The 17,132-nt window shown below is 35.1% G+C and overlaps 1 protein-coding gene and 1 long non-coding RNA gene across 5 annotated transcripts; one reads left to right on the top strand and one right to left on the bottom strand.

Moving 5' to 3' along the window:
* Nucleotides 1-774: 774 nt before the first annotated feature.
* LOC142545124 (uncharacterized) lies at nucleotides 775-5,006 on the top strand. Of its 4 annotated transcripts, none has more exons than XM_075652118.1 (6): nucleotides 816-916; nucleotides 1,982-2,066; nucleotides 2,203-3,116; nucleotides 3,390-3,527; nucleotides 4,086-4,334; nucleotides 4,661-5,006. In XM_075652118.1, exons 3-6 carry the CDS (start codon nucleotides 2,223-2,225, stop codon nucleotides 4,772-4,774), a joined length of 1,395 nt encoding a protein of 464 aa, XP_075508233.1. In that variant the 5' UTR covers nucleotides 816-916; nucleotides 1,982-2,066; nucleotides 2,203-2,222; the 3' UTR covers nucleotides 4,775-5,006. The 4 variants fall into 4 exon arrangements, with proteins under 4 accessions (XP_075508223.1, XP_075508249.1, XP_075508233.1 ...); XM_075652126.1 differs by having other exon boundaries at nucleotides 1,982-2,058; XM_075652108.1 differs by lacking the exon at nucleotides 1,982-2,066 and having other exon boundaries at nucleotides 775-916.
* Nucleotides 4,877-5,986, bottom strand: LOC142545147 (uncharacterized). The gene is made up of 2 exons (XR_012820226.1): nucleotides 5,919-5,986; nucleotides 4,877-5,400 (listed from the first exon to the last, which is right to left on the bottom strand). It is a non-coding gene; the product is annotated as an uncharacterized LOC142545147 (long non-coding RNA).
* Nucleotides 5,987-17,132: the final 11,146 nt, after the last annotated feature.

A 17,132-nucleotide genomic window follows, 5' to 3' on the forward strand; every position in this document is an offset into this window, starting at 1 on the left:
CAAATTTATTTTACGACTCAGCATATTCGACCGCCAGGTAGGCAATTTGTGGTGGTTAATTTCAATTCAAAAAAATGACTGAAATTGGGAAAAAAATACAAGTTACTCCACTAAAACTGCAAATTAACTCATGACAAGATTAAAATTTGAAATGTGTATGTTACGAGACGAAAAGTGTAATTTCTCCTAAATTAAAAATAATATCATAGTTGTAAAAATTAATAAGGCGACGTACAACAATTTCTGAACTTGCATAAAGACCTACGAATATTTTTGTCTCTATTAAACTAACACATAATGTAGTAGTAATAGAGATAGTTATTATCAATATTATCTTTTACTCTCTAAGTCCTAAATTAGCAATCATAAATATATAGGGCAAAAATTTGCGTGAGATTGTATCACGAGTCATATTTTCTGAGACGGATCTCTTATTTGGGTCATCCTTGAAAAATTATTACTTTTTATGCTAAGAATATTACTCTTTATTATGAATATCGGTAGGATTGATCCGTCTCATAGATAAAGATTCGTGAGACCGTCTCACAAGAGACCTATTCATTATATAGAATTTATTTTTTAATTTATCTTAAATATATAGTCAAGTTTTAATAATATTTATTTTAATATTTTTTAAAATTTACTTGTAATAACTACTTTTTTGAAAAACTTGCAACCAAATCAATGTTTTTTAGACCATGGATTATATATAGCTATTATTATTAGCCTCATGATTTATTATTATTATAGGTTAAATATCCCAAAATTAACTGTTTTGAAAAATATTTATTAGCTGTAAATTTGTAGTGTGATATTCAGTATTCACCTCTGCCACTCCATACGTGGCTTGATTCATTCTCTGTTATCTGGACAAGATTAGCGCGGAAGAGCTGCTACCTGATCTCTGTTTGAACAGGTCTGGAGACTTTGTTTAATCCTGTCCTCTGTGTTCATACGCTCACGATACATATATTTATTTGTGGAAATCGAAAACCTAATCCGATTATTTGGAGGTCTTTTCTCTAATAGTTAATTTGTTGTAAAAGGGTAAGATTGAAGTTTTTGGTTTTGAATTTCCAGTTAAAGGGTCTTTTAAACGCGAGGTATTGATTTTCAAGTATTTGTTCCTGAGGTTTGGGGTAAGATTAATCATGAACTGTGAAGGAGTTTTTTTTTGTTTTGATGATGTTATTGAGCTATGGTAACCTATTTTTGCGATTCATTTTGTACTTGCAAGTGTTTGTTTCTTCTCTTTTTGTGTGTGGAGTCTTTTTCTTTGCATTGAAATGGAAGAAAAAGCAGTACCTCAGTTCGTAAACAACAAATTTACTAGACAATAATTACACTTGTCTAGATGTTTTAATTTAGTGGTGGAAAAATTTATCAAATCTGTACAATCCTCAATTGACTACATAACCAGCACATTTAGTCTATCACATTGAAGATAATTCTGATTAATTTCAATTTCGAGAAGCATATTTCTGCTGTTGCTGAACAAATAAAATAAGAATTTAAAAATAAATCATTCACTTTCGTCAAAAACTGCATTGATATGAATTGTTTTTCTTTTCATATGTTAAATAGCATCTCACAACTATCAACTCCGAGAAAAACTCATCACCAATAATTTCTGAACGTCTTTCGCGACTTAAAAATTGTTGAAGCTCCATACGAGACTTTATCAATAAATACTCCCTCTTTGACTTCTCCAAATTCGATAAAAACCAAAAAGTCTCTTGATAGTGTTTAAATTGTTCAAAATGATCTTGAAGAGAAGATCGAGCTTGATCAAATTATAAATAGAAAATATTCAACTCTAAAAGACTTTTTACCTGATTGTGTTACGTCGTCGCTACCATTTTCATCAAATTGTTTTTTTCTTCGAATGATGCGCTTTTTCACGAAATTTAGGTACGACCCCCATATTTACTTAATATGAGGCTAGGTTTTTTTAAATTAAGTGGGCCTCATCCTGGGCCAGGCCCTGAGGCGGCGGCTTGCCTATCCTCATAGAAGGTCCGGCCCTGCATGGAGCGTGACTGAGTCATATCTTGATCGGTAGATATGTATGCGAACGAGTAATTAATATGTTTAATATGAAATGTTCTAATGAAAACCAGTAGTACTAGATGAAGTCTGTAAGTTTTTGAGTTTTTTATTGTTTGGTTTTTGTTTTGCTAATGTGGAGTTTTGATTCTGTAGGCACTCAATTTGGTGAAGAGATGAGGAGAGTACACGCCTACTGTCACTCTCGGCTCATATGCAGTCCCTTGCTCGTCGCTGTTATGGTATTGGCAGTGTTATCATTAGCAAAGGTGACTGTCACTGTAGGAAGTGAAGATCGAACTGCCTCGGAAATCATTTCAAGATTCCAACAATACCTCCAAATCAACACTGCCCACCCCTTCCCCAACTACCAAGATGCAGTGCAATTCATTGTCTCCCAAGCAAAGTCATTGTCCTTAGAATCCAAAATCCTTGAATTCACAAAGGAGAAACCCATGGTTCTCCTCAAGTGGGCGGGCCGAAAGCCTGAGCTCCCCTCCATCCTCTTGAATTCCCATACAGACGTGGTACCTGCTGAACCCCACAAATGGGCACACCCCCCATTTGATGCCCATCTCGACCCATCTTCCGGCCACATCTATGCTCGTGGCTCTCAGGACATGAAGAATGTAGGTCTTCAGTACCTCGAGGCCATTCGTAAGCTCCAGGAATCTGGCTTCCACCCATTGCGCACCATCTACCTTTCATTCGTTCCAGATGAGGAAATAGGTGGCCATGATGGGGCAGAGAAGTTTGCAGACTCTGACATTTTCAGGAAAATGAATGTGGGTATTGTGCTGGACGAGGGATTGGCATCTCCTATTGAAAAGTACCGCTTGTTTTATGGGGAGAGGTGCCCCTGGTGGCTAGTAATCACGTCCACTGGGGCACCTGGTCACGGGGCTAAGCTTTATGATAACACTGCTATGGAGAATCTACTGAAGAGTATTGAGAGTATTAGAAGATTCAGGGCCGCTCAATTTGATTTGATCAAAGGTGGACTGAAGGCTGAAGGAGAGGTTATTTCTGTTAATATGGTCTTCTTAAAAGCTGGAACCCCATCTCCGAATGTGAGTCTCTTATTTCTTTTGTGCCTTGTTTTTACAATACAGCAGATACTTCTTATTTTGGTTTGAATGTGCTTCTATAATATCAGAGTTTTGCTTATAATTTCGTTCACTGATTGCATTTTGGACAACCTTTATGTATTTTTCAAGATATGAAATACAAATGATTGGATTTTCTGTATTTTATTCTATGAGTTGGACACAAATATTGACTGACCATTACTATTCTATGCTTCTCTGTATATAGAATGTGTTTAACTGTGTATTTTTTGTCAGGGTTTTGTCATGAATTTGCAACCATCCGAAGCTCAAGCAGGTTTTGATATCCGAGTTCCACCAACTGCAGATGCAGTGTCGTTGGAAAGACGAATTGCTGAGGAATGGGCTCCTATTACTCGTAATATGACCTTTGAGGTGAGAAAAATATGATTCAGTAGTGTGGCTTATCTTTTTGGTTGTATAAAACCCATGCCTTTGAAGTTATGGGTAGGTTAGTCATGCAGATATTCCTTTTAAAAGGATTCGTAGTCCCTGAAATTTCGTTTCTATAATACCTCTGGTTGTCTCAGTATTCCATAGTTTTAGCCTTTTTAAATCCTATATATGAGTAATCGTTTTAATCTAATTTTGAAGTAGACTACCACTTTTTAGTGGATGTATATGGGCCGCTCTTGGTAGTTTTGTCCCACCATTGAAGCAATTTTTCGAGGAACAATCATATTGTGAAACTTAATAGATCAGCATTGATATGTAGAAAATGGAGTTTAAGTGAATAAGGTATTACTGCTATTGCTGTTGCAAAACGTTACAGGCTGCTAATGTGGTCGACCTTCTTTGAATTGTGGTTCTTTCATTTATTTAATTTCTACCTGTTAAGTTGTGTGGGTCTAGTGATTTAGGTAATTTATCCTGGGTCTAGTGATTTAGGTAATTTATCTTCAGATGAGAGGGCACTTTTTAACGAATTTTTAGTGGGTACAGTTCAAGCAGAGGGCAACTTTGTATGACAAGTTTGGGAAGCCTATTCTTACAGCTTTTGACAGTTCCAATCCTTGGTGGATACTGTTAGAAGAAGCAATAGAAAAGGCTAATGGGAAATTTGGAGAACCCGAGATATTTCCAGCTTCTACAGACGCTCGCTATTTCAGGGATCGAGGCATTCCGGCAATTGGCTTTTCTCCAATGGCAAGGACTCCCATTCTACTTCACGACCATAATGAGGTGACTTTTTGTTTTCTTTTAGTTTGATGGGGTACTAAGAATATTTTATATGATTTTTTAATATGAAAAATAATTTGGATGTTGCATTTGTATGACCATTCAAGATCAGTTTAAATCTTTTCAATTGATGAATGTTTTGGCATCATAATCCTTCATTTTTCGATATCTTTTAAATCAGTAAACTCCTAAGATGCTATTTCCGTTTTCTCCCCCTTTTTCATCTTTTATTTTCCAGCCGATATCAACCTATGATGTATATGCCTAGTATGTCCTGATCTTGCAAAATGAAAGCAGACAAACTAAATTTTCTTATTCCGCTTTTGCAGTTTCTGAACAAGGATGAGTATTTGAAAGGCATTAAAATTTATGAATCAGTAATTAAAGCCTACACCACTTTTGTCGAACCTACTAAAGATGAAGCCTCCAGAGCGGAATTGTAAACTTGCACAGCTGGCTATTCATCCCAGAACGCGACGTACAAATGTTCAATAATATCAATCAGTGGATCCTTCCATGACGTGGTTGTGAAGAAGCGGGGTGGATTATAATTAACTTTGTTCTATGTTTTTCGTTTGGTAGACACAACATGCAGAATTGCCATTAGTCTGTTATACCTGCCAAAAGGGTTTGAAGAGAGAGCGTATCTTTGCAATAAGATCCAATTTGTCAATATATGGACAGTATCTGTGATATATTTTATCTGCCTAATCTTTCAGAACTCAAAGCCGAAGAAATTGCTGTTTTCTATTCCTAGTTAGCTATTTGGCGAATGCATGCAGCTGTATTCACTGCACGATTGTTCTCTTCATGTTAAATGGGCATTGGCTCTTTAATTGGTCGATTCGTGTGGTATTGGCCTATAGGGTATTTACCCTGTTCGTTTACTTATTTTATCTTTCATGATGCCAGTGTTTCGATGGCCTGTAATAAATAGAAATAATCATACTGATAGTTACAACTTAGATGATTACGTTCTTGATAAGGTACCTTATCTAAAATTCCAATTCCTGGCATCTAGCTCTTGTAATTATATGTAATGCTAACATGGAAACTTATGTTATGACGTCTTGGAAGACAAACGTAGGGATGTAATCGAGTCGAGCCGAACTTTTGAATGTTTGAGCTTGGTTCGTTTATAATCGAGCCGAGTTCGAGCTTTATTTAACGAATATATGCATGAGTCACGAGCTTATTCAAGCCTTTATCGAGCCTAAACAAGCTTAATAAATATGAATTATACATTTAAATTTTTATTAAATTAATTAAAAAGTAAATTATATATTTAAAAAAAATATATTATTCTTATTAAAATTTGTAAATTTATTATAATAAATAAATCTAATAGATTTTTTTATATATTTCATAAATAATATGCAAAATCAATAAGCCAAATATCAAAACTATTATTTTTCATTTAAAAGATTAATCATGAACTTACCAACGAACATGTTCACGAGCTAACGAGCCGAATACTGTAAAGCTTGAGTTTGGTTTGTTTATCTTAACGAACCTCATTAAACGAGCTCAAACGAGGTTTTATCGAATCGAGCTTCAAATAGCTCACAAACGGATTGGTTCGTTTACATCTCTAGACAAACGATAAGATTTCACGGCAATTTATACATGCCCCTCCTGTTCCACTTGACTCTAGGGGCTATTAGTATTTATATATAATAGGTTTTTGATGTTCATGTATCATATTGTACTTAACAAAGTGAATATATTTTCAATTACACGTGTTCAATTTCGATTGAAAAATATTTTCAATGAGGTTGCTATAATCACAGCTGAAGTCAAGACTAACTTTGTCTCGTAGTATTTCTGCAGTTCTTGCATTTTTTCAAGACTCATTGAAGACTTGCTCTTAATGATAATCAGTTCATCTAGCTTTTTATTCTAAAAAATAAGCTGCTAATGTTCAATCATTATTCTTTCATTCTCAATCTTAAGCTTCGCAGCTTCTGCTTTGAGACAAAACAATTCACTTAACAGCCCCAGTTAGGCTTTGTATCACTTTCAGTTGGGTTTCCATTCTTTGCTTTCACTTCCTCAAATGATCGAAAAAGTCTCCAGTATTCTATTACCATGTCATTATTGCAGTGATGAGTTCATCTCGTGTAAAATCAATTGAACTAAAACCAAATACGTCGTCATTGATAGATTTCAGCTCAGCATCGGTCATGAAGCAATGTAACTCATCTTCATCACTCTCACTAGTGGAGCACTCTGACTCGGATGAGTCAGTCTTAGAATTAGCCAACTATGCCTTATTGTCCTCGGCCACCAGTACCTTATGATCTCTTCTTTTCCTGAATGAACTTTTATCATCCTTTGATTTTTCTTCTTGTCATATGGTCGGCCATTTTTATCTGTTGGCATCCTCTCATCATTCATTGGCTTAGGATAGTCGGTTATGAAATGTCCGACCTTCCCATAGTTGAAATACCATTGTCATCATCAGTGAACTCTTTTTTATAATATTTGCGTCTGCTTGGGCTTTGGAAATTTCCCTGGTTCTTCCTTAGAAACTTGCCAAATTTCTTTACAAACAGTGACATATCATCACTACTCAACTGCTCAACAGACTTCTCTTTGGAGAGTTTGTTCAATGGTTACAGCAGCCGGAGCCTTCGTCAGTTTGGTTGATAACTCATCATCAGTTCTTGTTTCAAGTTCGAGTTCATATGCCTTAAGGTCTGCAAGTAGATCGTACAATTCAAGCTTGTTAAAATCTTTTGATTCACGCATAACCATTGTTTTCACGCCTCATTCTCTTGGGAGTGTCATTATTAATTTTAATGCTACTTCACGTGTGAGGCTCATTTACTCTAATGACAATTAATGATCAAACAATAACAGTTTGATTTAAAGCTGCAGCGGAAAAAGGTTTAAAATACTTTAAAACGGACCTCGGGGCCTAGAAAAATTTCGGCATGACCTCCCCGTAAGTAAGACATCCCGAAAACTCAAGCAGTAGTTTATATCAAAATATACTCCAACTAGAATCATAAAAACAAAAACCGAAGTCAACAACCTATAGCCGCACTGGCTAGGACTAAACAGAAATTAAAACTTACCAAATACTCACTAGATCAAAAGAATCTCAGAGTCGACTCAGAACATCACAAAAACAACCAAATACCACTACAGATACATGGGGCATCTCCCCAGCAAATAAACAACAATACAAAACTAAAACAAACTCAAGACATACATATAAACTAACTGGGAGACTCAACTGAACAGAACCAAGCAATCCAACCTCAATGCCGAGCTCCACTGGTGGAACCTCGGCCTGATGCTACAAAACGACTCGGGAGATCTACCATGGTGCCCAATAGCAACCACAACAGCCCCCCAGAAAACAACCGAGGTTAGGATTCTGGTATGAAACAGTTCAACAATAACAACAATAATCATAAATCATGCATAATCATATAATAAAATGTAATGTGCAATGCCTGAAAGGCTCAACGAATAATCGGGATAACAGGAGCCAACAAACGGTACGATAACAACTGGAATAATGCTCGAGCAACAACACAGGGGAGCTACATCGTCATGCAGCTAAACCGCCCTGCCAAGTATGCGAGGTATGCCAAGCTGTGCTGAATTAACACCCCTGACTCGACCTCCATACAGCTGATACGGTATAACAGGATGGCACAACAGAACGAACTAGATGACACAATCCCAGCGCTCACCTCAAAAGGCTGCACTAACCACGAGATTGTTTAATCACATCTACGGTCTCATGTGTATAGGCCTATCAGTCACACCTATGATCCCGAGATAAACAACAGTGCCAGATAACAATGGATATCAACATTGGGCTAACAAAAACGATAGGGCTCAACATGAATATCATAACAGTATAACCTATGCTATATGCCAATAATATGTCACAATACTAAACATATATCACAACGAAGGTATTTAACAACTTACAACAGTCAACAAATCATAAACACCATCAGTGCAAAACAAAATGACAATTAAACATAATTTATGTTTTACAGTCGTATGTTATCGAGCTGTAACATACCTATACCGACTGATAACGACAACAAACTCAACTTTTATCTCATCGGCCTAACAATAAGATAATATAACAAGTCGAGTAAATTTCCAATTCAATAATAATATTTCCAAATTTCAGCTTGTACCTATGCTAAGTTTTAAGGTCAAAACTTAACCAAAACTTAACCAAAATATACTTATCATACATGGTTGGAATCCTAACTCAAAAACCCATATTTCATCAGAAGATGTCAACAAGAAATTCAATCATCTTGACATGGATAAACATCCACAACCAGAAATCTAGAAAAATGAATTCTGTTACAGTTTCAGATTCGGCACCTATGACCATAAAATTCATATCTAATTCATTTTTGACCCAAATCAATATCCGTCAATTGGAAATGAAAGAAAACTCAAATATATAAGTTTTTAACCATTTCCATAATCCTAATAGATAAATTCTAGAATTATCAAGAAGATGCTACTCCATACGCACTTCGCTGGCAGAATTCTGTAATTGAACAGTTTCGGCAAAACGAGCATAAATATCTCAATTATTAATGGAATTTAACGAATCTTATATCATTACGAAGACAACACATAGCTCTGCAACTTTTGTTGAATCATAAGTTCAGAATCCGACTGAATATATGCCATAATCCCGAATTACAGTAGGTGTTATACACAGCACAATTGTAAAATTCGATTTTGGCACATTTTGATAGAAAAATCATAACAAATCCGTTTCTAATCAAAAACCCATTACTCTAGTGGCTATAGAAAGCTAACAAACAGAGCTAAAAGTTCTATTTGAACCACAAGTCGAGATTCTTAGTTAACAATACACATAAACTCGAAATTCAGAAGCACAAAAACTGAAACTCACCAACTACTGCATAGAAACAGGGCTCACAAAATGGAGCTTCGATCTGCTCGCTTACTTGCTCAAAATTCGTGTTTTATGGCTTGAATCAAAGCTTAGGATGTTAGGAATACAACCCTTTAAGAATTTTTGAGTTTTGAGTTGGGACGGAGGAGATATCGCGACTTTACCGCAGCTGCTCCTCAAGTGACGGGAATTGGGGTTTCCTTCTTTCTTTTCTCTTCATTCTTCTCTCGTTTATTTTCTCTTTTGAATGAGGTATGTGTGTATTGTATGCATTTAATAATAATAATTGATCACCAAAATAGTAACTCAAGCCCATTTATCATGGTCTATATTTATTTTGCTCTCGTGTGTTATTTAAACTCTATATGTATTTTATATCGTTAAATTCTCCGATATTTTAAAATACATATTTTTAACACACTTCTTGAATTTATTTGACATAAATAATTATTTTAATTTACAATTCAATAATTATTCTAATTATGCCAAATTAACGGATAATTAATTACAGGGCTTTACATCACGATTGTCATACTCTTTCATAAGAGTATTAAGTTAGATTATGAAAATGTCGACTCTCTCATCAAAGTCCGACATAGGCTCACCTACCTTCATCTTGACGCTGTCAAATTTCTGTATTACAATAGACATTTTATTTTTCTTTGTTTGATCATTTCCTTCATATAGTTGTATCAGTTTCTCCCAGATGTCCTTGGATGTAAAACACATCTTGATCTTGCTGAAGGTATTTTTATCCAATGTCTTGTACAAGATTTCATTGGCAACATTGTCTAAATTTACCTTTTTCTTGTCATCATTGGTTCACTCAATTCTCGATTTTTCAATAATATGAAGAGCACCATCAGAAATGACAATGTTAGTGTTTTCTTTCAAGATTTTCATTGAGCCATCTCTGATGAAAAACCACATGTCATTATCTTGTGCAGCTAAATAAGCATGCATTTTGATTTTCTAGCCATCAAAATCTCCTTTGGAAAACATCGGAAATTTGCTAAATGAGACCATTTGTTTGAATAGTATTCGGAGACAAGAATTAACCCACTCTGATACCACTTGTTAGGATTTGATATTGATTTAGAGGGGGTGAATAAATAATATCAACAAATTAGAAATATATTTCGGTTGGTTTTCCAACACTGAAATGTAACTCTTGTCAGTAGGGTATTCAATAGTCAGCAGTTGAAACTGTACTGAAATAGACTCACTGAAAAGGTTGAACACGAAAATGGTTCAAGTATAAATTGGCTAGGCTATCAAATAAATAAGTAAAGATAGACTGACTGAAATATAAATGACACAAGTTTGTTTCTAGATTTTAAGAGAATTCAACAGACTTCGGTAATTATAATACTTTTAAAACACCCACTTCGTATACTTTGGGTAGGGCGCATAGACTCTGACATTCAACGGAAAAAATCTATTACGGATGATCTTATCCAATCATCAACTGGGCTCTGCTCTTAAATAAATGTTAGCAGATAGATGATCATAGAATGCTCGTTGTTTAGATTGACTGATCCATTGAAGCAAACTATTCTTCAATTGTCCTTTGATAATTTTGGCTTCCATCGACGACCCTTTATATCAGCTTAGCTTAGTTCAATAGCTCATAGCCAGCGAATAGACTTCTATCAAGTTTGCTTAGGCGTCAGTAGGGCTCTGATTTTTAGTTTTTCTTAAGAAACAGAGATACTCATAAATAATCAGTTTCCTTCCCGAATTCAGTTCAACTAGGCTCTACAATTATCCATTGAATTAGCACCATTATTAAAATCACCAAAGCTAAAATGTTCTAACATCTAACCTTTTAAATTACTTCAATGTTGTTATCATCGCCGTTTTTGGTTAAAAATCTCACAAATTAGTTCTTTTTTCATGTTGTAAAATACTTATATAAAATTTTGTCTTATTTAAACAATGTGAAAAAAATATAATTATTATGTATTTTTTATCTATAAATTTTACTGTTCACCACTAAATTTTAATTTTTTTTACGAATTTTGGTAGATGTTTTTTATTTTTAAATAAAATATTTTATAATATTATTGTAAGGGAAAATTTCAAATAAATCTTCACACCCTAATTTCAATTAGAGTTACTCTTTTATACCCCCTAATATATTTAAAATTTTGCAAAATCATCATTGAACTTCTTTTTCAGTATGTGACGTTATATTTATCGAGCATGACCAAAGGCATAGGGCTACATAATGTTTCCAGCCTATATACATTGAATTAAGTTTTTTTTAATAAAATAACACATCATGCTTCCTTATAATAAATGAACACATGGTGTTGTGAACTTTCAATTATCCGATATTGATCATTTCCTAGTAAGTTTATATCATATGTTGTTCCAGATGGTATGTAATATCACAAAGAAATTGATTTCTTTGTGTTGTAATATCAAGTACTATTTCGACTTCCACCCATCCTTCTGGACATATGAGTTTTTCTATTTTTTAAATTTTTTTTGTTATCATTTGGATTTCTTGGACAAGTGTTTCCCTCACCCGTGACTTGTTATTCTATCTCCTTGAATAGATAATCTTCTTGTTTCAGTATAAGACTTTGATTTCTTTGAAGAATCGGTTTGTCTTGGATATAGATATATGTTTCCTGTATTAAAAGAAATTCAGTTTTTTTGGATAAATTGTCTAAGAAATTTTTTCAAATATTTTTAGTATTTCAATAAACTTATTTATCATAGACAATTCTAAATGATATGTATTAGATAGATCATCTGAAATTTGATACGTAATAAAATATGGTCTATTATCTTCTTTCATCAGCATTCTTTCTTTGAAGTTTTGTTACAACGTCAAAACTCGGCTGAAGTCTCAATATGTCAGGTTGTAGGCAATTCTTGGATAAATTACTCTTACAATTTTTTCTACACAAAAATTACCTAAGATAGTTCATAGTATTGAATCTTGAATGTTATATATTTGTTTATCACATATAGCAATATCAATAGGTGAATCTATTACTTCTTTAAAATAGCTTTATCAAAATCTGGATTGCTCCGATATGAATCCAAGACATGGTTCGTACTACTTCTATCTTAATTTTTTTTTGTAATTATTCCTTAGTTTCTTCAAAATGAATTTATTGCATCTCCATCTGATTTCCCGTAATTTCCATTAGGACTGTCATTTTCTTTTTGGAAACTTTATAAATTAGACGATGTTTTATATTTCTTAGGCCAAGATTTCCTAAAAACTTTTCTACCTGTCTTACAGAGAATCTTTGTGAAACGTCTGCCTTTTTTATTGCTTTAAAAGTACTAGAATTTTTTTTTTCCACTCATTTGCGGCCATGTGCACATAAAATATTTTACAAAATATTTTACCCTTCAAAATAAATCATCAACCAACTAGTATTTTAAAAATCAAGGGAAATAATCATAAAAATGAAATCGTCGCATGTTTTACCAAACCTAATAAGCAATAAATTTGAAAAGTATAGCCCATACTAAACCTCTCAAAAATATCTCAAAAGCATAAATAAATAGTCTTAAAATCTTTAACGTAAATCATGAATCATAAATCGTAAATGCGGAAAAGTAGAAGTGCTGGTCCTCGGGTTGTGTGCACCTTCAGTCCAGTCAAATCATCTATCAAGACCTCCCTCAATCTCACCTGCATCCATCACACCTAGTGAGTCTAAAGACTCAACATACCATAATCTTTATAACAAATAATACGTATAAAATCGCATGCAACAGTGAAGATACTTTTACGTAAAAATAACATTTTCATGATATGCATTAATAAACCTTAACTTTTTCATTTTCCCTCAACATGACATAACATAAAACATTTTATCATGATCATAAACATTTTCATTTTCCTTTTCCTTTGTTGAATTCAGATCGTTAATTGTGACTTTCCTCAAACCTCAAAAGTCGATGGATCCATCTACATGTAACCACAGTACTGGGCGGCGGGGACATCAGCGACACTCTCACCCGTCAATTGAGCATTGACCTATCCTCTTTCGAATAGAAATACGATCGTCGGGGCTCTCTCTGGGGCCTTTTCCCATAAATGGGATCCCTCTAGGGCCTTCTCTCCTCACGATATTCTCATTCTTACCTCAAACCTCATATTCGTAATAATATAAATACGATCGTCGAGCTCCCACTGGGACCGTCGCCCTCACGAAATCTCCAACATTATCGAATTAGTCACAATTACTTCACTTCCTTCAACGTTATACATTCTCATCACTTTATAAATGAAAGGGGATCGGTTACGGTGCCCGGTTGCGCAACGAAAGTTGTAAAAATGTTTTTCAACAAGAAAACAAAACCGAGCACCTCACAAGATGTAGTGTAGCAAATATGAAAACAACAAAATATGTCATACATAGAGTGTTTTAAAGAAATTACCTATCAATCTCAAAGATTGATTGGCTCCAACTAAGGTGTAAACACCTTTGCTCTTGAATGGCAAGACAAATCTTCAAGCCTCCTTGTTCTTGAACTCCTTCCTTCAAAATTAGGTCCACTACTAACAAAGTAGAACCACTCTAATTTTGCACTAGAAAAATTAGAGCATTTTTCTTTGAGAAGTATGTGCTTTCATCAATAAGTGAAGAAGCAAAAATTGGTGGAGAATTAGATCCAAAATTCGGCCATCTCATGTGTGGGAGGGAATGGGAGACTTTTCTTGGTGTATGAAAAAGGTGTTGTGTATCCCAAAGGCAAGCCATGCCTTGGACATTGAAAAAGTTCTCTCCCAACCTTTCACCTCCCATGCATGCAATTCTATTTGGGTTTGTAACAATTACAAGGCCCATGCTCAAACAAATTTGAGATCAATTAAACCTTACTTGATTTTACTCAAGCCCACTAGTTGAATAATTATTTCTAATTGGGCTCTACAAGGTCCAATATTATTTAATTAATTCAACACTTGAATTAATTTAATTATTTGAACTCTACTAGGCCCACTAGTGTTTAATTAATTCAACACTTGAATTAATTTAATTTAGTCCACAATAATGTTTATGAAAATCACAATTTTCAAATACATTATTTGTTTGACCAACTTTTAATTTAGGAACACTTCCTCAAATTAAAAGTTACATTCTCCTTATAGAAGTCATACTTCTATTTTATTTATGCTTATAAACTCCTTTATAAACCGTTCAACACATTGAACTATTTTACTTCTCAACGGGATCTAAAAAGTTAGCACTTGTGTGACCCTCAATGGTTCAATGATACAATTAGCCGTGGGTTCACATCTCAATGTGATTCGGGACTAAACATGTCCTTATATGAGCATACCTCAATTGCTCCATTCTTAATTATCAACTCCTTGATAATAAGAACCTCAGAACTCATGTCTGATAGCACCCAACCAATCATGTTAAACGCCTAGCAGCATCCATCGCTTACATGATTCCATAGATATCAAATGATAGTGCCTGCAAGAACCATTCTATTATGGTTAGTGTACAGTACGGTCCCTTCATCTCATATATCCCGACCGATTCGACAACCATTGGTATGTCGAGAGTTGTCAATGAATCGATACTATGTGTCACGTCGTAGTTGCATCGATGGTGTAATCTATGAAACCCCTTTCATAATTGCCACCATACTCTGATCAGAGATTTCATACTACATATACATGTGATCACATAGGATATCCATACCCGAAGGTAAGCACTGAATCCCCGACTACAATGCATCGACTCCTATATGTTTCGATAAAACACCCAACCTTGCCACCTGATGACCCCATGAGAGTCGAAAAACAAGTCAAAGTGCAATGCTAGCACATAGAGTCTCAATGTTGTCCCGGGTCATAAGGACTAATGGTGTACAACCATAAACTAGGACGTTTCCTCTCGATAAGTGAGAACCACTTGAAAAGTCCTATATGGAGGGTTGTTCAGTGCACTCTATCAGGAGCACCTATCTGCATGCTCGGACATCACAATGTCCCCTACCAATGAAACATGGTACTCACATCGCAGATACTAGTATCAAACTCGAGCGGCCTATATCCTTCTTAGCTGCGGCTGAATCGACTAGGAACTGTTTAGAATATACAGTATTCCAAATATGAGTTTCATGATACTCATCATATAAGCATCTTATATTCTTTATACTATTTGTATATTCAAGGACTTTATCTATGCAACTAGCATGGATATACAGATAAAGATGTGCCAAAACAATAATTTCAAATATTATTAAAATAAAGATTGTTTATACATAGAGTTTCATTGTGAACATTCGGCCAACACTTGGCTCGACGGGCACCTACTCTAACAATAAAATCATGCATAACATAACATTTTGTTTTTGAAACCAAGCATGCAACATGTCTTTTAAATGTCTTTGTTAAATCATAAAAATCCAATAGACATTTAAAAATCATAATTTAATCATGAAAATTTCATAAAAATTTAAAAATAATCATAATTTCATAAAAACAGCATTTAGAGAACTGCCATGATGTTTACTAATTTTTAGGTGTAAAAAGACCGTTTTACCCCTGGACGTAAAATTCCTCGATTATGACTTTTTCTTGAATTCATTGACTCTAACATGTCCCAAATAATTATTTAAGACTAAATTAATTTTCCCATAATTTTATTTAGCTTAAAAGTTAAACTTTTTTGTTTATCTTTAATTAATTGTTTTGACGGTGTTTTAATCCCGAAAAATCCCAAACTTTAATATAGAATTCTTGAATTCAAAATTTAGTCTTTTTATATTATTATAGCCCTTATGAACCACGACTCGACCTACGTGAGGCGTTTTTCATTATATTTTAGTTTAGAAACCCTAATATGACACATAAACTTCGACCCCGAGCCATCTTTCGATTTTCTCGAGTCACCCCCGAACCAAGTTGATCCAGACCCTGACCAACACCCTAGAGTACCCTACTGGACCCTTAGATCCCTTAGAAACCATACCAAACCCAGAAACGAAAGCCCCCACTCCCCACCTATGCTGGCCAAGAATTGCAAACAGCAAGGACTCTAGTTTCTTGTGTCTAGGACCTAACCAACGAGCCCAGCCCCTGAACCAATACATTGTGCACTTCCCTAGGACCCTTAGGACTCGCCCTAGCCCAGCCCTTGAGCCCTAGACCGAGCCCTTACTCCCCTGCAAGTCGCGCGCCCCCTGTACGATTCTGTGCAGAATCTCGGGTAGGAGTCCTTGTGTATCAGGACTCCTCCTAGCCCTCACACCCGAGTCCTAGCTTGGCTAGGACTCTACTCTAGACTCAACCAAGCCCCTAGGCAGCCCTAAACCCAGTCCAAGGCCAGCCCTCCCCCTTATTCATGAAACCCGAACCCTTAAACCCCTTGACAGCAAACCGATTTTCCCTCGCTTCCTTTGTGTTTGCCGTGAGTTGGGTGTGTGTGTGGGACTCTAATACATATAAGAACTTTGCTTGATCATCACTTAATATCATGGAAGCCCCTTCACGCAAAAGAACAAGATTTCGAACCACACTTCATGAGTACCAATCATGCATGGATAATATTTCAAAAATAGCAACATAAACATCATGCTTTCCATAAAAATATTTAGAACAATATTATTATGTGATAGATGAGAAAAGGAAGAATTATGGCGTGCCTTTGCGTTTTATACGCACGAATTAATGTTGACGATGAAGAACAGCGATGCAGAGGGCCCAAACTCGATTTCCCTTGAAGCTTTCTCGAAAATTTCATCTTCAAGTATTGAATGTGTGTGTGCCGTGTGGTTGAAGAGTTTTGGAAGAATAATATTCAGAAAAGAGGCGTGAATATGAGTAGAGTTTTAGGTGATTTACATTTTAAATAGCTAATTAAATTACTAACTAGGCTTAGGCCTATTAAGCCACT

This window comes from Primulina tabacum, chromosome 1 (genome assembly GCF_025594145.1).
Source record: "Primulina tabacum isolate GXHZ01 chromosome 1, ASM2559414v2, whole genome shotgun sequence".
NCBI classification, from domain to species: Eukaryota; Viridiplantae; Streptophyta; class Magnoliopsida; order Lamiales; family Gesneriaceae; genus Primulina; species Primulina tabacum.

Excerpts from the sequence above, each read along its gene's own strand:
- LOC142545124 (XM_075652108.1), top strand. The coding sequence starts at position 2,223 with ATGAGGAGAGTACACGCCTACTGTCACTCTCGGCTCATATGCAGTCCC. Across the intron at positions 3,528-4,085 it reads CTCGTAATATGACCTTTGAG|TGGGTACAGTTCAAGCAGAG; the intron begins GTGAGAAAAATA and ends ACGAATTTTTAG. Across the intron at positions 4,335-4,660 it reads TACTTCACGACCATAATGAG|TTTCTGAACAAGGATGAGTA; the intron begins GTGACTTTTTGT and ends CCGCTTTTGCAG.